Below are 22727 nucleotides of genomic sequence, written 5' to 3'. Positions count from 1 at the left end.
ACCCTCCCAGACTTCAGCCTACAAAGCTACAGTAATTAAAATATCATAGTACTGGAACAAAAACAGACACATAGATCAATGGAATAGAATAGAGAGCCCAGAATTAAAACCACATACTTATGGTCAATTAACATATGGCAAAGGAGGTAAGCATATACAATGGAGAATAGACAGTCTCTTCATTAAGTGGTGTTGTGAAAACTGAACAGCTGCATGTTAAACAATGAGATTAGAGCATTTCCTCACACCATACAAAAATAAATTCAAAATAGATTAAAGACCAAATAAAAGACCTGAACCCAGTAAAAACCCTAGAAGAGAACATAGGCAGAACACTCTTTGATATAAATTGTAGCAATATTTTTTGGATCTGTCTTCTAAATTAAAAGAAACAAAAGCAAATATTTTTAAAGTTAAATACAGGCGAGTGTGTGCGGAAAAAAAGAAACAAAAGCAAAGATAAACAAATGGGACCTAATTAAACATAAAAGCTTTTGCACAGCAAAGGAAATCATCAACAAAAGGAAAAAACAACCTACAGAATGTACAAAAATGTTTGCAAATGATGTGACTTACAAGGGGTTAATGTCCAAAATATATAAACAGCTCATACAACTAAATATCAAAAAGCAAGTAACTTAATCATAAAATGGTCAGAAAACCTGAATAGACATTTTCCCAAAGAAGACATACAGATAGCTAACAGATGCATGCAAAGAGATTAACATCACTAACTATTAGAGAAATGCAAATCAAAATAACAATGAGATATCACATCACACCTGTCAGAATGGCCATCATCAAAAAACCTACAAATAATAAATGCTGGAGAGGGTGTGGAGAAAAGGGAACCCTCCTACACTGTCGGTGGGAATGTAAATTTGTCCAGCCACTATGGAAAACAGTATGGAAATTCCTTAAAAAAATAAAAATAGAGCTACCATGTGATCCAGTAGTCCCACTCCTGAATATATCCAGAACAAAAACTCTATTTAGAAAAGATACATGCACTGCAATGTTCATAGGAGCAGTATTTACAATAGCCAAGTCATGGAAGAAACATAAATGTCTACTGACAGATGAATGGATAAAGAACATATGGAATATATATATATATATATATATATATATATATGTGTGTGTGTGTGTGTGTATATAAACAAACACAATGGAATATACACAAACACAATGGAATAATATATATACACAAACACAATAGAATAAAACACAAGCACAATGGAATAATACTCAGCCATTAAAAAAAGAATGAAATAATGCCATATGCTGCAACATGGGTGGACCTAGAGACTACTATATCAAGTGAAGAAATGCGTTTCTCAAGACAATTTGGCCTTATATAACCTGAATCCTGATAATAATTTAGGTTAAGTTCTTAATATTGTTGGGTGGAAATACTTATCCTTTTTCTTAATGTTTTCAAAAATGTTTTAGTCAGAAATTAGTTGAGACAAATATTAGGTCTCCTCTAAAGACAATCTTTATGCTTGTCTCATGTTATTTAAAGGTTTTATTTTTCCTACAGGCTTCTTATGAATCTTATTGCTTCAGTTTTAATTTTTCTTTTAGATAAACGTTCACTTTTTCCTCATTATCTTGATTAAAAATAATTTATGCAAGATTTTAATTCTTTCAATACATATAGGCATGAGTTAACATTTTTCCTTTAGAATACATCTTGGAATTCAAACTTAGTAGAATGTACATATCTCTAATTGCATCACTAAAATGTTTTCTTCACTATAAAATTTTAATTTGTAAATATTTTATTAACAATAAATTTATTAAATAAGGTAATTAAAGAGAGATATACACTATACATGATCTAATGGAAGTATATTATTAAGCATTATTTGGACAATTAAATGTAAATCTAATACTAAGGTAAACTGATATATTTGTTGCATAGTAGAGACTAAGATAAACAATATTTCAGCCTGAAAATGGGTACATCTTGACCCTTGCTTGGCTTTTATTGTGGAATGTTGTGTCAATCAAGTCAGGAGCTAAAGTGAGTTTGGATTTTGTTGTTCTAAGGGCACCCTAATTGTATCACAAGCTTCACATTTCTTTAGCGTCATCTTACTTTTGAATTGTCCTTACTTCAAAAGAAGGGAGGGGAAGTATTGGATTACAGTGTATGTTCTCAGTGCTTGCTCCACCCTCAGCTTTAGGTCTTGCTTTTTCCTCTGTGCCTGAGAGAAGGTAAGCTGTCTCCATGCTCTTGATATCCTCAATTAACTGCAGATTCTGTTTCCTGGATCTCAATGGTCTTTAGCTAGTTTGGTGGCAGGGAATATTCTCTGTTGTTCTTGTTCATCCTCTATTTTGGGCAGTTACTGTGTCCCTGAGTCTCAGGCCTGGCTTTCTCAGTGATTCTGCCCCATTCTCATCTTTAGGAAGATATTTCTACTGGTCTGGGTCCAAGACATATTCTTGCGCCTTTCCCCAGATTCAACAGGTCTTCTTTACCTATGCCCCAAAGATGTCAGGGTTTACTGCCTTTTTCTAGGGTCTTAAGGTCTGTGCTCCATTAGGGGAGTTATGGAAGAAGGTGGAATATTATGCCTTTCTTGCTGTGGCAGCCATCTCCTTCCACTATCCCTGCATCACCAAGGAGGATTTTCCGAGACTCTCCATCTAGTCCTACGTTTGAAAAAGAGCCTGTGAATAGGTACAAATTTTCCTCGTGTCTTTGGCTCCCAGGTTATTCTCATGATAGCCACACGCAGCCTGTAGCAATTCATTACAAATATTAGCTGAATTCTCCTTACTGGTTTGTATGGCATTGGTGTCCATGTAATCTAGGTAAGCAAAAGTTGGGTCCTGTGTCTCCTTGCATTCTTCTAACTTAGATCCAAGTTATTAAACTTACCTGTAACCATCAACTGTACAGCGAATTCAAGAAAAGTTGTGGTTTTTCAGAGTAGTCAACTTTTTTGTTGTTTAAAAAGTGGTAGCATTATGATCTTTCCAGATTTCTATATTCCAGGCAGAAGTTAGAATCTCCACATTTTGAAGTGTAAGTAAAACAAACTTCTTTTTAAGAAATTGTGTTACTAAAATTGACCTGTCAGAAAGTAGAAATTCTTAGCAACTCAGCGTTCATGGAAGAAGCTGATGAAATACGTTTTGGTGCAAGGAGTTTTCAGTTTCGTGCTAGCAACCTTGTGGCTATCAAAAGCATTACATGTTTTCTGAGTTGTTTTCCCATGTTACTTGGGAAAGAACAAAACAGTTAATTAGATATGTGTATTATAGGTGACATGCAACACATGGACTTTTCCTGGATTATAATTTCTTTTAATGTAATTCAAATAATGTCGTGCAAACCTAAAATTGACCCCAACTATTAGTTTTAATTTATATTGTAGGTATAGATTCTCAGACATTCTGGAAGAAATAATTACAATATTAGTATTGTAAACTTTGTTTTGTATATTCTGAAAACATCAGAGAAGGTTGCTAATAATATAAAATGTTATCTCCTTTGTCTGTTTTCTTTTTTTTTTTTTTTTTGTGGTATGCGGGCCTCACTGTTGTGGCCTCTCCCGTTGTGGAGCACAGGCTCCGGACGCTCAGGCTCAGCGGCCATAGCTCACGGGCCCAGCCGCTCCGCGGCATGTGGGATCTTCCCAGACCGGGGCACGAACCCGTGTCCCCTGCATCGGCAGGCGGATTCTCAACAACTGCGCCACCAGGGAAGCCCTGTTTTCTTATTTTAATTTGACAATTTTCCTATTGTGTCATAAAGAGTTTCATAACTTAAGACTTTTGTACCCAGTGCAAAGTCTCACATACTTTATGAGACAGTGATTGTACAAATGGGAGTGCCATTCATCACTTTATCCTCCTTAATGCAAAGTTGGCATTTAGTAACATATCAATTGGTTAGAATGGTCATAGGGAAGGTGAGAGGGAGGGAGACACAAGAGGGAAGAGATATGGGGATATATGTATATGTATAGTTGATTCACTTTGTTATAAAGCAGAAACTAACACACCATTATAAAGCAATTATATTCCAATAAAGATGTTAAAAAAAAGAATGTCATAAAATTCTCAAAATGTAGTGAATATGAATATTAGAGTTGGGCAGAATTTCTTAGTTCAATGGTTGCTCATTACCTTGGAAAACTTGTGAGTTAAATGAGCTTTGATTCTATATTTTCCTCCTAAAAACTTACATTTCATGAAACTATTTCTGATAGAGGTGAATACTAAAATGAATATTGGAAAATATCTGGTATAATTTTAATTGAAAATGTAGAAAGATTACATCTTGTAGATGCTCACTCATTGGGGTACTTCATTACCTTCAAATAATTTGTATTTAAATTGATTTAAATTTCACTTTTAGTAATTGCCAACTAATAAATATTTTGTGAATTACATTATGGGTGAAGAAATAAGAAACTGAAATGTTTAGTCCACGTTTCACTGAGAAATTACTGTCATTGTTGAAACCTTTATAGAATTAGAATTGGAAATTTGTTGAACACAGAGTTCTATGCAATTTTTACTAATTATTCTTAATAGTATAGTAATTACCTCAGAAGGATTTAGAAAGTTAAGTTTCTAAACTGGCTTCAGTGTTCTTATTTTATTTGCCAAAGAAAAATGGCTTTAATTCTCTAGTAAATATTTATTTAAATGTGAGATTTAGGTAAATCTCACAGTGCTAAGGGAAACAAATTAATTTTAGACCATCCTCTAGTCACTTTAATTCTATTTTTCTTTATTGTTATGCATGGAATTACTATAGCAGGAATATATACATTAAGTAGCCATTCAAAAGAAATCATGGTCTGTTTACTTTGAATTCAGTACTTAGTCTGTTTTATTATTGGCTATTTCCAATATGTGAATGAATATTCCATCATCAAAATGTGGTTTTTCCTACAATAAGTTCCCTAGAATCAGAATATGGAAATAGGGTTAAGAAAGTTATTAATAAGTTGAAAGTTTTAGGACTGTTTTCATAAACTAAATATCATTTTGATATTTATATCATTTCAATGATATTTGCAATACAAACAATAATGATCAGAAATATTATTTTCAGGCATTCAGTTTTCTTAGTTGTTCCATTTTATGTGAACTGCATAGACTGATATTACACAAAATATTTTTTTACTATCATATGGTTGAAATTTAATAATAGCAGTCTATCTTGTCGATTTTTTCCAGTCATGATTAAATGACTGATTTTGAAAATTAACTTACTAGGAGTTCTTCGAGAACTTATGTTTGAAATGAGCCAGCTCTTCCCATCCAAGTCACTGTTCACATTTTAAGAATGAAAATTTGACAAAAACAAAACCTTTCCCCACAAAATAGCAAAGCATGAATAATAAAGTAACAATGAATTTTATTTCCTTTGGCAATCAATTTATTGTGATTCTATTAGTCCTTTTAAGATTTTATTATATTTTATTAGTCCTAGATGTTTATGCAGGGTATGTATGCATATAGTTTCCTGATTTGTAAAAATACTTGGCAATCTACACAACTGAAAGCCAGAGGAGGTAATAGACAATACATATAATCCAACCTCTTGATTTATAGTGGACACTCCTAACATTTATCATTAGAATTCATAATTCAATAACCAATTTCTATTCTTACCATCTGTATTGGATGTGTATAAGGTGCTCTAATAAAGACGGTCAAACCTTCACCGGCAAAGCAGATAGATTACTTCTCTCTCATTTAACATTTAAGAGGAAAGTTAATGATAGGGTGGATAGGTTCCTCTGGTTCACAAGATGATCCAGGAATATAAATCTCTTCTAACTTCTTACTCCACTGGGGATAGATGGTCATAGCTGGCTTACAGAACCACATGCTCATAGAAAGAATTAAATAGAGAATGTGGAAGGCAAGCAGTTTCTTCTTGAAAATGTAAGGTGGAAGTTGCATGCATGAATTCTGGTTTCATCTCACTGACTAGAATTTAGTTACATCATCAAAATCAACATCTGAGAGATTGGAAAATGTAGTCTGTAGATACGCATGTACCTTAATAAATTTAGGGGATTCTCTGCCACTAAAGAATAAAAAAGAAAACACAGAGAAAATGAAAAATTGGCTCTGTTGCTGGTGATACTGATAAACAATGTTTTTAAGTACACCATATTGTTGTTGCAAAAACTGACTTTTGAATGTATCACCAGTGATGTTCCCCAGCTACATTTTGTTCTTCCCACCTCCTGAACAAGGATTAGGATACTAAATTGTTGAATTGCCCTCACTTTTGGACATTATCCAATCCAGACCTAGTCCCTCCCCCTTCTCTAATTTCTCTTTGTAGTCACTTAGCATAAGTCCAAATCCTATAATAAACCCCTCCCAAGTTTGTCTGAGACACCTTTCCCTTCCTTGTTTAAATTCAGTCATGTTCCTCGTGGTCTTTGGCTGGTTGGTTTTGACAAGGGAGAATCGATATAGGTATACAATTGGTAGTCACTGCTATATCTTGCTTCATAAAATGTTGTGTGTACTATTGTGAATTAGGTAAAGGGGAGGAAGACATTGTCCTTGCTCTTTAAATGTTCTCAGTCTCATGTGGGCAATATAAGCAAGCATGGATACCTGTAATATGAGATAAACTAAGACAGTACTGTAACACAAGTATAAAATACACTGTTATGGAGGGGAATGGGGAGATATTAATTAATGCTCTTAAGGGCAAGTAGAAAAATTTGAATAGTCCCTTTAGAAAAAGAGTGATGTCAACTGACACTAGAACGATAGGTAAAATTTATATTGAAGAAGGGCAATCTAGCTTCTGGACCAAATAAGCACAGATGTGAGAGTAAGAAAATGAAAGAGCTTTGTAGATGGATATGGCAGAAGAGTAGGTTGATTGAGGATGTAAGATGAAATGGCAGACACCAAATTTAGAGTTTTAAATATAAGATTAAGAAGTTTAGATCTTTATCTCCAGGAAATATGTGATACTGGAATACTGCCTTGAGATTAAAACAAGTTGCATTATTTTGTTGGGGAGAGGTAGGTGTATACTTTAGGGAAAAGAGAGAGAATTAGAATATCTGGAGTCTGGAAGACAAGTTAAGAAAGAATTATAGTAATGTAGATTTGAAGTTATAAATTACAGCAGCAGCAGTAATGCAGTAAAGAAATGATTGCATATAAGATATTGGGAGAGAAGCACTTGCAGAATTAAATGTCTACATATGATGCCGAACAAAAAGGAGCTGAAAATTTTAAGCTTTCATGACTTGGAGAAAAGGGGAGATATTAAGACAGAGAGATAAACAATGCTCTTGATAGAAACAGTAATGAGTTTTGATTTAGATCTGCTGAAGATGGATTATCTGGAAACTTCGGTCTAAAACTTAGAGGAATAGCCATATCTAGAGCTAAAAAAAACTGGAGAGTCAGCTGTGCAATTTATCAGTGAGTGATTAGACTGGGATACCAGCACTCATCATGGTCTCTCTAATGGTGCTGGCCTCTAGCTCCTTACATTGTCCTCTAAATTCCTTTGCATTCAATGTTTCATATGTGTCTTAAAGCAGGAACCTTGGCTTCTCTCTTTGTATTTGTATCTACTCTACCTATTTCCGGCTTCTAGAGGTAACAACTGAAACAAATTTAACAATTCCTAGAACCTGCTTACATCCCTTCTCCTCTCCCCATGTGGCCATTTTCCTTCTAGGTTTTTCATAGGCCTCTGAAAGAAATAGGATATTTTTGGTAATTCAGGGTTTTTTAGTACCTCTGCATCATCACTGTGAAAATCAGATTTTTCTCTTCTGTTGCATTCTGCTGGCCAACAATACATGAAACTAGCATATTAAATCATATAACTTTTAACGTAAAGTGTATGTTTGATACACATAAGTTATACTGAAATACATACAGCAAAGTCCATGAAGAGAGTACTTAAATGTTCTGATTACTAAAAGTGTCAATCACCAGGTATGGTTTAATTTCACTCTTGGTTTTTACAACTTTTTTTGCCTATTGCCTACTCAACTCAATTTTTCTGTTATTTTACTTCATTAAGTTTTAACTGTATAATTTGTATATTAAAAAGTAAAATTTGTAAAACTCATAATTGCTTTTAAAGAAAAACAATATATTTTAAGTTAAAATGCCTTCTTTCATTGCTGTATATAATTTCCCTATATCTGTAATTGAGTACCCTTATATTGGGGTTTTGTCTAAATTTACATTCTAAGCAATTCATGAACACATTGCTTCCTTATTGGTGAGGTTAATGAATAGAACCAGAACTAGTGTTGGGGGATGTATGGAACAGAGAGAGCAAAAGGAACTAATCAAAGCAAAGTCCAGCTCATGGCACCAGAGAGGGAAATCTGGACACAAAATTGAAGATATAAAAATTTTAAATCACATAAAGCTTTTTAAATAGCACAAAAACTGTTACTTAAAATATGTCTACACATAAAAGAAAATCTAAAAGATTACTAATTAAAACTTGACAGATTTAGTTTCAATTCAAAGATGTCAGAAACTGGAAAGAGTGTTTTCTCTTACTCCTAAAAAGGGGGAAAAAAGGTGGACAAACTGCTAATTAATTACTTTGTTTTGAAACAGTCAGAAAACTGAAATTGCAGGGAAAATTTTAAGGTTGATCCATGTTGTTGCATGACTCAATATTCATAAGTCTTTACTGCTGAGTAGTATGTCATTGTATACATATGCCAGGTGTTGACAGATACCCGAGGTATTTCCAGTTTGGGGAAATTATAAAGTTGCTATAAACACAGATGCCAAAAATTTACAATCAACTTGTTTATAGCTATTTGCTGGGATTTTTATTGAAATTATATTGAATATATAGATCTAATTGTTAAGAACAAGAATTTAGCAATACTGAGTTTTCTAATACATAAATATGGTTTATCTCTCCATTTATTTAGTCTTTGACTTCTTTCATCAACATTTTGCTGTTTTCAGAATAGAGATTCTACATATATTTTGTTAGATTTATACCCAAGTACTTATTTTTCTTGCTATCATAAATTATCTATTCACTTATATCTCTCTAAATATTGGGCTGGCCAAAACGTTTGTTCGGGTTTTTCCATAACATGAAAAACCCGAACGCACTTTTTGGCCAACCAATATTTATAGCTATATCTATTTCTTTTTATCTACTTATCTGTCTGTCTATATTTTAGTTTCAGTTTCCAGTCATTCTTTGCTTTTATGTAGGAACATGATTGACTTTTGTACATTGACTTTATATACTGTGACTTGGCTACATTCACATCTTTGCTCTAGAAGATTTGGGTTGATTTAATGAGATTTTCCACTTGTATAATTATGTGCTTTGTGAATAGAGAGGAAGTCACTTAAAATTTCTATTACATTGGATTTAGTTTTGCCTGTTGTGACTATTCTAGAATGATTCTTATCTTATTTCCATATCACTGCTCTTTCTATACTGGACGTTCTCCTTTATATCTCCCCAGGGGCTTAACAGTACTCCATACATCTGCTTCTTTTACTGTTTCTCTTTAAACTCATATTCAAGATACCTCAAAAAACTAGTCACTCTACTCTATGTGACCACATTATTTTAAAATATATTCCTTTGAAAAGGTAGTGCCCAGATTATATGCAGCATTCAAGTACTAACTGTTTCAGAGTCAAATTGTACTCTTAGCAGAGCTGTAATAATAGTAATAGACTATGTAAGCACATATAATTCTCACAGTAGCCCTATAAATAAGTATTTTTATTTCTAATTTGTAGACAAAAAGACTCAGACTTGAAAAAATTAGCAAATGTGCCCAGAGTTTCTCAGGTATATGTGGTACAGCTGGTATTTTTACCCAAGTCTCTTATATCAAGTCCTTTGCTCTTAAACATTATTCTAGCTTAAACCAGCAGTATAATTGATAGCACATTTTTTCTGTATGAAATTGTATTTACACTATAATTTTTGATAATAAAATTAGTGCTATAACTAATAAATAGATAAATAAAATGTTGATTTTATTTCTGTATTACTTATTTATATAGCTCTACTTTTACCTTTCATTCTTATGGATTTTGCCAGTTCTTCTGCCTTAAGATTAATAATAAGACACAGGAGATAACTTGTTTAATCATTGCCTTTTATGAAATATTATCTGCTAATTGTTAGTTTCTGCAAATGTTTTTCAAACCCTAGCTTACAAATATGTTTCCACTTTCCAGTGAGAGTTTAAATTTCACACAATGAGATAAAACAGTAATTAAAACAATATCCAAATAGTAGAAGAAATACAATTTTGAAAAGAGAAAAAAACAATATAAATAAGTACTTTTATGTTCTTAAGCTAGCTCACAGCTTCCAGAAATCAAAGAGCATCTGAGAGCACAATTATTAATTAACTAGATTCCCAGAGTGAGATATTTACACAAGCTGTTTTCAGGGTTAAGGTTTTTTTAGATTGCACGTGAGCAGAAGTTTATTAAATACTGATAGGCTGGTGAGAGTGCAATAAAACATTATGAGTAGCTCAATTTATAGCTGAGCACTTTTCCCTGATCATTACTTTGGCAGCCTTGCCCAACTCTGGTACAGCAGAGCAAAAAGACCAGACTAGGAAATAAGGTAAGTTTACCGATCATATGTCTTTGTTACTTTCGTGTTTCCAAGTAATTGTGTGTTCCTTTAATTCATGTTAGCAATATTCCTGTCTATCTGCACTTGTTTAAAATAGCAACTATAACATATTTTCATTTGCCATTTTAAATATATAGCCCCTTGTACTAAAACAGGAAAAAACATTTCTAAACTTTTTTAAAGAAAGAATATTTTCTTTGCCCAGCTCTTCATTAAAATTTTTGTCAGTCTCAAGTAGAATCATAGCAAGTTTAGTTGAATTGCTCTATATAGATGAAAATAAAGATCAAAAATATTTTGAAATATAAAGAAATACTCTAGGTATGATTAAATATATTCTATTTAAGAAAAATATATATGGAGAATAGAATGCTACATTTATAAAACATTTAATCTTTTGTAGCAGATCTTTTAAAGATCAGTCATCAAGTTATCATCTAATAAAGTATTACTCATTTTGAAAATAAATATACAGAGAAAGGACATCAGTATATAATTTCCCCAAAAATATTTTGCTTAAAATTACTGTGATCTAAAATACGATCACTGTAATTACTACCTACAGCATATGAACAACTTTAGTACTGATCATTTATAAGTACTCATATGAATAATTTAATTTTGGTACATTAATTTTATTCTGATTTTTTTAGATTAAAGAGGGTTAGCTTCAGGACAATGTGCACTTTTTCTTATATTTCCCTTAAAAGAAATGCATAGTCCTTTTTATTGGCTTTTTGATCTCAAAGTGAAATTACTTTGAGTGATAGTTAAACTCATTTAAAGTTAAACCTTAAATGCAACTGTGTTTTCTCACATAACATTGAGCAACTGGGTTTCATTTTCTAAACAACTGCTTAGATCATGTCGCTTTATTTATATTTAGCTTACATTCATTCAGGTTCTCTGAAGATTCCTGATGTAATAAACAGTTTACATATCTATAACAGGAAATCATATGCTAAAATTGAATGCTAATCTTTAAACTTTCAATCATAAGGTATATTTTTAAAATTGAGCTTGTACTTATTCGATGTCAGGCTCTCAACTACTTTCATGATTCTTTCTATTAGGTATATAACAACCCAATGGAGGAAATTAATGCATGTTTAAATAATTGCAATAGATATACTATGTGCTATTGTAAAATGGGAAGAGGATAGATTAACTCTGCTTCTAAAAGTAGGAAAACATTCACAGATGACATGGCACTTGAACTGGGCATAAATTGGAACTAACCCAGAAGAGCAGATGTGGAAGAATTGAAGAAAGATTAAACAGCATTTACTAAGAGGACATGTTATTCAAAAAAATGATATTTCATTGGTGGGGATAAGATAAGGGTATAATTCTGAAAATATTCTGGAGGTAGAATCAACAGGACTTTTTGAATGATTTAATGTGGTAGCAAGATATGAAAGAGGGAAAATAAGTTTTTAGGTTGGAACAACTGAGTATATGAACTGACATAGATAGCTACAGGAGGAGGGACTGGTATGAGAGGGCAAAAAATTTTATTTTCAAACCGCAATCTGTAAGAGCAATTACTGTGAAAATTCTGAATTTCTATCTAGGTATATGCCATTGAATTAAAACATATAAAAACATAAAATACAGAAAAGCCATGGAAACTTAAAGACTAGGAGAGATAAGAGACGTATGGTCAAAACTAAGTTAAACAAATAGGTTTTAAGATAATTACTAGAGCTCTTCCCTACCTACATTTAGGCACTTCTGGATGCTAACTCAGATGCATAATGTTATCTGAAATGAATATATATTTTTGATATGAGAGTTTGGTATATTTTATTTGCTATTTAAGGGTGGAACTTAGAAAGCACGTAGTTTAATTTTTTTTTTTTTAAGAACCAACTCCTAAATATATACCATATGTATGTGTGTATATATATCTATCTCTGTGTGTGTGTGTGTGTGTGTGTTGTGTATATATATTTTTTACAAAATTTTATATTGGTTTTTTTTTTTTTTTTTTTTTTTTTCGGTATGGGGGCCTCTCACTGTTGTGGCCTCTCCAGCTGCGGAGCACAGGCTCCGGACGCGCAGGCTCAGCGGCCGTGGCTCAAGGGCCCAGCCGCTCTGCAGCATGTGGGATCTTCCCGGATCGGGGCACGAACCCGTGTCCCCTGAATCGTCAGGCGGACTCTCAACCACTGCGCCACCAGGGAAGACCTATATTGTATTATTTTATATAATTATATTTATTTTCTTTACCACATATTTATATTTATATTCTTTTCCACAATATCCTTATAAGAAAGCACTGTTGGAATTGTAGAGCAATAGTACGAAGAACTGGATTTTTTGACTTTGAAAAAAATAACATTTTCTCTAAGCCTTGAGTTCCTAATGAGTAAAATGTGAATAATGGCATCTCCTTCATACAATTGTTGTGAAGTAAGGAACATAATGCAAGCATAAGCTTTCTTTGACTTGAAAAAATGTTCTAAAATGAGAGAGCAAGATGCACCTATTTGGAGATCTTTTTCCTTTTGTATTTTCATTTTAGTATACTACTATAATGTGCATCACTAATTTATTCTTTTTACTTAAAACTGCATGTGTTGTTTACACTTTTGCCAATGTGTATTATTTTACATTATAAACTGATAGAGCTCTCTGCGACTCTGCTTGTGTTATGCTTAGTAGACAAAAAAACCAAATGTGCATAATTTTATATTAATAATGGTCACTTATTGTAGTTGTATATTCTACATTTCAAACATATATTCCTTTTCTTTCTTTAGATGGCAAGGAAGAAATTTACTGGATTAGAAATCTCTCTGATTGTCCTCTTTGCTATAGTTACAATAATAGCTATTGCCCTAATTGCTGTTTTAGCAACTAAGACACCTGCTGTTGAAGGTAAATAATATTGAAAATACTTATTATAGTGAGTTTGAGATAAAGTTTACTCCATAATAATTAAGGATTTTGAAACGTAACCTATATGAGATGAAGTGCATGAAGAAAGATCTCAGGTACGTTGAACAATTACTACAACTTTTTCTATCCATTATATTGCAGGTTTTCCAATGAAGCATCATTGTAATCAAGAAATCTATGTGCTTTGATATTAATGATCTTCCCCATATTGTGTTCCTTAAGCAACAGCAAAGAGGCAAAAGGATCAGGATGTTAATGAACAGTGGAATAATCATCTATAGTTACCAGTGAGGTTTTTCTAACTAGTAGGAAATCTCATTAGTGAGGTTTTGCTCTGGGTTTCAGACACCTGCAGGGATGTGGGGGGTAGGGTGGGGAAATTTAGGGGGATAATCTCTTTGTCATAGGCTTAACTTTTTATTAAGAAGAGAGATGTTGTATTAGAAAAACAGGTAGCAGGAATGAAACAGACTTGAAACGTTTATCTTTTTTTCCTGAATATTTCTATCCTGATTTGAGGTTGATACATGCCACTCTGATCCACCTAATCTACTTTTTCTTTCTTCATCATTCTGTCTTGACTAAATCAGAATTGGAAAACATATTGCAAATTATCTTCTAATCTAACAGTAGTTAGCATTTTCTGCTGCCTCTGGTCTCTTGTTTTACCTTCTTTTAGTAAACTGAAATCTCACTACACTGTGAAACAATCAAATTTATCTTCCCCATCTCTGATTGTTAGAAAGTCATTGTTTATTACACAGAGCTGGAATTTAGTTTTCTTTACTATTCCCTGCTTTCTCTTTGATTCACTTCAAGTATCTTCTTCCTCTTAATCTTCTCTTTTCTGCTCGAATTCTTGTCTCCTCTACATCCTTTCCCCATCCATGTTTTTCCACCTTCTTTCTTCATCTCTAAAACACAATTTTTAAGCACTGTGGGAATATACATTTTGTTTCCTTTTGAATCTACCTCAAGACCTCCTGTGAATGTATTTTGATTCTCTGAAGGAACAGTCAACAGGGCTTTGACAGTTTTAAATAGCATTTGGATCTTTCCCTTTTGGTGACTAGGACTTGAATTTGTGGGGTTTTTTTAATGCAAAGTTTATGTTAATTTTCATTATATATACATTTATGAATACTTTCAATGTTTTTGTTACTTGAGAATTTGGAAAATTAATTTAAAACCATGTTTTCTTTTATTGACCTCTTTCTTTCCCAGAAGTCAGTGGTTCTACTTCAACGCCTGCTACCATTCTCACAACCACTGTGTATCCTGGTTCAGGAAAATGTCCAAGTGTGCTAAATGATCTTATCAATGAGAGAATAAACTGCATTCCAGAACAATTTCCAACACAGGTCTGCAACAAAAGTCTTGAATAATTTTATGAATAGATATATATAGTATGATAATTATATTAAGATAAGTATATTAAGATAATTATTTAATATTGGATCAGTTCCATATTTTTAAAACTCTAGCCATTAATTAGGCTGCATTTCTTTTTATTGTATTTATGTATGAACAGATGAGAGATAATGGAAATTACTGAGCTTGCTTTTCTGTACTTCCTTACAATTCAAATTAATAAGTTAATATTTTCCCATGCTTAACAAGCTATTGTTAAATTTATAAATCTTCATGAAATTCTATCCTCTCCAACCTACTTCTTAAAAAAAAAAGTATAACCTTTGACAATATAGAACATTTGAGAAAGATATCTACATTCTATTAAAGTATTTGTGATGATAACATTAAGAATAGTCTGTGGAAAACAAAGTAACGTTGATTCTTCTAATTTTTAAAAATTATTTATTTTTATTATTTGGTAATTGGGGAGAAGGAGCTCAAATGGAGAAAAGTAAGTGTAACTGAATGGATTCACATAACCCTAGTTGACTCTCCCTTGGTCTTCATAACTTGCGTGGGATTAAAATGTCAATGAGTGAATTTGTGTGTGTGTGTGTGTGTGTGTGTGTGTGTATTCCCATTTTGCAATGTCTATATCAAAAGTCACACATACTTTAGTTTCTGTTAGGTAATGACCCTCCAAAATGCTCAGCTCCCATTTGCTCTCATTTGCAATATACATATTTGCATGTGTATGTGTGCATGCGTGTGTGTATGTGTACCTGATGACATTTTAATTTGATGTTAAAAATAGGAGAGAAGTTAACATGTATATCATCAGCTGGTAAAAGTGGAGGCTTTTAACAGTTTTTTCAAGGCAAATAGCCAAGAAGAAAAAGCTCACAAGCATTCAAATTATGAAAACATGTCACACTATTAAATTTAAATATTAAATAGATTTTTGATTATGCCAATGTTAACACACAGCAGCACCATATGACTCAACTTTTACTGTAAACATATATAATTTTTCTTTCACTTCATATAATCTTTCCATATAGATCATAAAATTACTGAGAATTTAGTATTTTACTTTATTAATTGGATGTTGCAACAACTGGCACATAAACTTGTTAAATCATATTGAACTATTAATTTTCTGGAAATAACTACCTTAAACATTTTATGTAGGCTTAAGTTTAGGGCCATATCTTCATCTTTATAGCCTCAACTGCAACTTGATACATAATTGGTACACAATAAATATTTTAGTTCTTCTGCATTGACTACATGACAACAGAATAGACTGTAATTATCCAGAGGGCAGGAACCTTTAAAATAACGAGCTTACAATAATGTGTATTGATATGTAAATTTGATAAATCACAATTCAGAACATCAGTCTCTGATAGGGTGTAATTGATTCAATTCATCAAATATTTACATTTCTTCCAAGTGAAAGGAACAAAAGAATAAATGATATTTTAGCACATTATATATTTGAAGAAATAAGATTTTTTTTAAACATTCACTCAGACATTTATTGGAATGAGTGTATGTTTAAAAAATAGAGATTGACCCACATGATAACAATACTAACCCCATGATTCCTTTAATAAATGTTTTATCAGACACTTTGTGCAGCTCGAGGTTGCTGCTGGAGACCATGGAATAATTCTGTAATTCCTTGGTGCTTCTTCGTAGATAACCATGGCTATAATGCTGAGGGAACAACATCAACAAATACTGGTGAGAAGTATTCTGTCATGATGATCCAACATATTTTAAGTTGAATGAAAAAACTACATTTAAAAATTTTCTTTGGAAAGATATCTTAAATAAAATCAAATGGGAAATATGTACACAAAAATGTTCAAATCGGTATATTAAGGACATTTTTTGCATGATTGTATCTTCCAAATGAAAAAAAAAAGTCATTATATGTGACAGGCAAGAAAATTAGAAAATGTGAAAATATTTAATACTTATTAATCTTTGTAAATAAAGTTATAATTCATGAAAACTTTTTTTCTTTCTTTAAGGACTTGAAGCCAAATTAAACAGGATACCTTCACCAACACTATTTGGAAATGACATTAACACTGTTCTCCTCACAACTCAAAGTCAGACACCCAAGCGTTTCCGGTTCAAGGTTTGGTCTTTGAGATTTCTAAAGAAAAGTTATTAATAAAACATGTTATGAATACACTTTTCACCCCAACAAGACATTTCCCTCTTAATAAATATTTATTCCAAAGCAAAGAGCTAGTTTAGACTCATTACTCCACTTCTCTGAGACTGTTTACTCAAATATAACAATAAATTTTTCTCTGGCAGTAGTTTTTGGAGAACTTAATAATATAGTCAATGTAAAATATTTGGTACAGTGTCCTGAGAAGAATAAACACTCAAAAAACTTTAGTAATTTTTTGTTATTCAACTAAAGACTGTGATAAAAGATTAGTTTAAAATTTAATTTGAGAAAGGTGTTAATTGTTCTATATCAATGTGACACACTCTCTAGTTCTTTTTACTGATATCACTTCTAGTCATGATTTTTTTTGAATTTTATTATTTTTTTATACATCAAGTTCTTATTAGCTATCTATTTTATACATATTAGGGCATATATGTCAATCCAAATCTCCCAATTCATCCCACCACAACAACTCTCCACCCCCGCTTTCCCCCCTTGGTGTCTATATGTTTGTTCTCTACATCTGTGTCTCTATTTCTGACTTGCACACCGGTTCATCTGTACCGTTTTTCTAGATTACACATGTATGCGTTCATATTCAGTATTTCTTTTTCTCTTTCTGAGTTATTTCACTCTGTATGACAGTCTCTAGGTCCATCCACATCTCTACAAATGACCCAATTTCATTCCTTTTTATGAGAGTAATATTCCATTGTATATATGTACCACATCTTCTTTATCCATTTGTCTGTTGATGGGCATTTAGGTTACTTCCATGACCTGGCTGTTGTAAATAGTGCTGCAATGAACACTGGGGTGCATGTGTCTTTTTGAATTATGGTTTTCTCTGGGTATATGCCCAGTAGTGGGATTGCTGGGTTATATGGTAGTCATATTTTTTATTTTTTTAAGGAACTTTCATACTGTTCTCCATAGTGGTTGTATCAATTTACATTCCCACCAAGAATGCAAGAGGGTTCCCTTTTCTTCACACCCTTTCCAGTATTTGTTGTTTGTAGATTTTCTGATGATGCCCATTCTAAGTGGTGTGAGGTGATACCTCATTGTAGTTTTGATTTGCATTTCTCTAATAATTAGTGATGTTGAGCAGCTTTTCATGTGTCTCTTGGCCGTCTGTATGTCTTCTCTGGAGAAATGTCTGTTTAGATCTTCTGCCCATTTTTTTATTGGGTTGTTTTTTATTTTTATTAAGCTGAATGAGCTGTCTATATATTTTGGAGATTAATCCTTTGTTTGTTGATTCATTTGCAAAAGTTATCTCCCATTCTGAGGGTGGTCATTATATTTTGTTTATAGTTTCCTTTGCTGTGCAAAAGCTTTTAAGTTTCATGAGGTCCCATTTGTTTATTTTTGTTTTTATTTCCATTACTCTAGGAGGTGGGTCAAAAAGGATCTTGCTGTGATTTATGTCAAAGAGTGTTCTTCCTATGTTTTCCTCTAAGAGTTTTATAGTGTACGGTCTTACATTTAGGTCTTTAATCCATTAGGAGTTTATTTTTGTGTATGGTGTTAGGCAGTGTTCTAATTTCATTATTTTACATGTAGCTGTCCAGTCTTCTCAGCACCACTTATTGAAGAGACTGTCTTTTCTCCATTGTATATCCTTGCCTTCTTTGTCATAGATTAGTTGACCATAGGTGCCTGGGTTTATCTCTGGGCTTTCTATCCTTTTCCATTGATCTGTTTTTGTGCCAGTACCATATTGTCTTGATTACCATAGATTTGTAGTATAGTCTGAAGTCAGCGTGTCTGATTCCTCTAGGTCCATTTTTCCGCTCAAGACTGCTTTGGCTATTCGGGGTCTTTTGTGTCCATACAAATTTTAAAATGTTCTTGTTCTAGTTCTGTAAAAAAAAATGTTTTTGGTAATTTGATAGGGATTGCACTGAATCTGTAGATTGCTTTAGGTAAAATAGTCATTTTCACAATATTGATTCCTCCAACCCAAGAATATGGTCTATCTCTCCATCTGTTTGTGTCATCTTTGATTTCTTTCATCAGTGTCTTATAGTTTTCTGAGTTCAGGTCTTTTAATTTCATAGGTAGGTTTACTCCTAGGTATTTTATTCATTTTGTTGCAATGATAAATGGAAGTGTTTCCTTAATTTCTCTTTCTGATCTTTCATTGTTAGTACATAGGAATGCAAGAGATTTCTGTGCATTAATTTTGTATCCTGCAACTTTACAAAATTCATTGATTAGCTCTAGCAGTTTTCTGGTGGCTTCTTTAGGATTATCTATGTATAGTATCATGTCATCTGCAAACAGTGACAGTTTTATTTCTTTTCCAATTTGTATTCCTTTCGTTTCTTTTTCTTCTCTGATTGCCATGGCTAGGACTTCCAAAACTATGTTGAATAATAGTGGTGAAAGTGGACATCCTTGTCTTGTTTCTGATCTTAGAGGAAATGCTTTCAGTTTTTCTCCATTGAGAATGATGTTTGCTGTGGGTTTGTCATATATGGCCTTTATTTTTTTGAGGTAGGTTCCCTCTATGCCTACTTTCTGGAGGATTTTTATCATAAATGGGTGTTGAATTTTGTCAAACGTTTTCTCTGCATATACTGAGATGATCATATGTTTTTTATTCTTCAGTTTGTTAATATGGTGTATCACATTGATTGATTTGTGTATATTGAAGAATGCTTTCATCCTTGGGAAAAATCCCACTTGATATGGTGTATGACACTTTTAAGGAGTTGTTGTATTCTGTTTGCTAGTATTTTGCTAAGGATTTTTGCATTTATATTCATCAGTGATGTTGGTGTGTCGTTTTCTTTTTGTGTAGTATCTTTGTCTGGTTTTGGTATCAGGGTGATGGTGGCCTCGTAGAATGAGTTTGGGAGTGTTCCATCCTCTGCAATTTTTTGGAAGAGTTTGAGAAAGATGGGTGTTAGCTCTTCTCTAAATGTTTGGTAAAATTCACTTTAACCGTCTGGTCCTGGACTTTTGTTTGTTGGAAGATTTTAATCACAGTTTCAGTTTCAGTGCTTGTGACTGGTCTGTTCATATTTTCTATTTCTTCCTGGTTCAGTCTTGGAAGCTTATAGCTTTCTATGAATTTGTCCATTTCTTCCAGGTTGTCCATTTTATTGGCATAAATTTGCTTTTAGTAGTCTCTTATGATGTTTGTATTTCTGTGATGTCCATTGTAACTTCTACTTTTCATTTCTAATTTTATTGTTTTGAGTCCTCTCCTACTTTTTCTTGATGAGTCTGGCTAAAGGTTTATCAGTTTTGTTTATCTTCTCAAAGAACCAGCTTTTAGTACTGATCTTTGCTATTGTTTTCTTTGTTTCTATTTCATTTATTTCTGCTCTGATCTTTATGATTTCTTTCCTTCTACTAACTTTGGGTTTTATTTATTCTTCTTTCTGTAGTTCCTTTTAGGTGTAATGTTAGATTGTTTATTTGAGATTGTTCTTGTTTCTTGAGGTAGGATTGTATTGCTATATACTTCCCTTTTAGAGCTGCTTTTGCTGCATCCCATGGGTTTTGGATCATCGTTTTTTCATTGTCATTTGTCTCTAGATATTTTTTGATTTCCTCTTTGATATCTTCAGTGATCTCTTGGTTATTTAGCAACATATTGTTTAGCCTCCATGTGTTTGTGTTTTTTATGCGTTAGTCCCTGTAATTGATTTCTAATCCCATAGTGTTGTTGTCAGAAAACATGCTTGATATGATTTCAATTTTCTTAAATTTACTGAGGCTTGATTTGTGACCCAAGATGTGATCTATCCTGGAGAATGTTCCATGTGTACTTGAGCAGAAAGTGTAATATGCTGTTTTTGGATGGAATGTCCTATACATATCAATTAAATCTATCTGGTCTATTGTGTCATTTAAAGCTTGTGTTTCCTTATTAATTTTCTCTCTGGATGATCTGCCCATTGGTGTAAGTGAGGTGTTAAAGTCCCACACTATTGTTGTGTTACTGCCAATTCCCTCTTTTGTAGCTGTTAGCATTTGACTTATTTTTTGAGGTGCTGCTATGTTGGGTGCATATGTATTTATAATTGTTACATCTTCTTCTTGGATTGATCCCTTGATTATTATGTAGTGTCCTTCCTTGTCTCTTGTAACATTCTCTATTTTAAAGTCTATTTTTTCTGATATGAGTATTGCTACTCCTCTTGATTTCCATTTGCATGGAATATCTTTTGCCAACCCCTCACTTTCAGTCTGTATGTGTCCCTAGGTCTGAAGTGGGTCTCTTGTAGACAGCATATATATGTGTCTTCCTTTTGTATCCGTTCAGTGAACCTGTGCCTTTTGGTTAGAGCATTTAATCCATACACATTTAAGGTAATTATCAATATGTATGTTCCTGTTACCATTTTCTTAATTGTTTTGGGTTTGTTTTGTAGGTCATTTTCTTCTCTTGTGTTTCCCAGTTAGAAAAGTTCCTTTAGCATTTGTTGTAGAGCTGGTTTGGTGGTGCTGAATTCTCTTAGCTTTTGCTTGTCTCTAAAGCTTTGATATCTCCATTGAATCTGAATGTGATCCTTGCCGGGTAGAGTAATCTTGGTTGTAGGTTCTTTCCTTTAGAAAGAAAATAGTTTTCCTTTCCTTTCATCACTTAAATATATCATGCCACTCCCTTCTGGCTTGTAGAGCTTCTGCCAAGAAATTAGCTGTTAACCTTATGGGATTTCCCTTGTATGTTATTTGTCATTTTTCCCTTGTTGCCTTTAATAGTTTTTCTTTTCCTTTAATTTTTGTCAGTTTGATTACCATGTGTCTCGCCTGGTTTCTCCTTGGGTTTATCCTGCCTGGGACTCTCTGCACTTCCTGGACTTAGGTGGCTATTTCCTTTCCCATGTTAGGGAAGTTTTTGACTATAATCTCTTCAAATATTTTCTCGGGTCCTCTCTCTCTCTCTCTCCTCCTTCTGGGACCCCTATATTATGAATGTTGGTGCATTTTATATTGTCGCAGATGTCTCTTAGGCTCTCTTTGTTTCTTTTCATTCTTTTTTCTCTATTCAGTTCCATGGCAGTGCAGCCTACCATTCTATCTTTCAGGTAACTTATCCGTTCTTCTGACTCAGTTATTCTGCTATTGATTCCTTCTAGTGTATTTTTCATTTCAGTTATTGTATTGTTCATCTATGTCTGTTTGTTCTTTAATACCTCTAGGTCTTTGTTAAACATTTCTTGCACCTTCTCAATCTTTGCCTCTATTATTTTTCCAAGTTCCTGGATCATCTTCCGTATCATTATTCTGAATTCTTTTTCTGGAAGGTTGCCTATCTCCACTTTATTTAGCATTTTTCTGGGTTTTTATCTTGTTCCTTCATTTGGTACATAGTCCTCTACCTTTTCATTTTGTCTCTCTTTCTGTGAATGTGGTTTTCCTTCCACAGGTGGAAGGATTGTAGTTCTTTTTGTTTCTACTGTCTGCCTTCTGGTGGATGAGGCCATCTAGGAGGCTTGTGAAAGCTTCCTGATGGGAGGGACTGGTTGTGGGTAGAGCTAGATTTTACTCTGGTCAGCAGAGTTCAGTAAAACTTTAATGCACTTGTCTGCTGGTAGGTGGGGCTGAGTTCCCTCCCTGTTGGTTGTTTGGCCTGAGGTGACTGAGCACTGGAGGCTACAGGCTCTTTGGTGGGGCTAATGG

At 33.2% G+C, this 22727-nt stretch overlaps 1 protein-coding gene across 1 annotated transcript in view; it reads left to right on the top strand.

The window, feature by feature from the left end:
- SI (sucrase-isomaltase) overlaps nucleotides 1-22727 on the top strand; it is a 155228-nt gene that overhangs the window by 42606 nt on the left and 89895 nt on the right. The window contains exons 2-5 of the mRNA XM_059063987.2: nucleotides 13396-13513; nucleotides 14759-14895; nucleotides 16519-16636; nucleotides 16930-17039. Of these exons, the coding sequence (XP_058919970.1) occupies nucleotides 13396-13513; nucleotides 14759-14895; nucleotides 16519-16636; nucleotides 16930-17039 (483 nt within the window). The remainder of the gene's footprint in view (nucleotides 1-13395; nucleotides 13514-14758; nucleotides 14896-16518; nucleotides 16637-16929; nucleotides 17040-22727) is intronic.

This window comes from Kogia breviceps, chromosome 5, assembly GCF_026419965.1.
Source record: "Kogia breviceps isolate mKogBre1 chromosome 5, mKogBre1 haplotype 1, whole genome shotgun sequence".
NCBI lineage: Eukaryota > Metazoa > Chordata > Mammalia > Artiodactyla > Physeteridae > Kogia > Kogia breviceps.
This window is presented reverse-complemented; position numbering and strand designations above follow the sequence as displayed.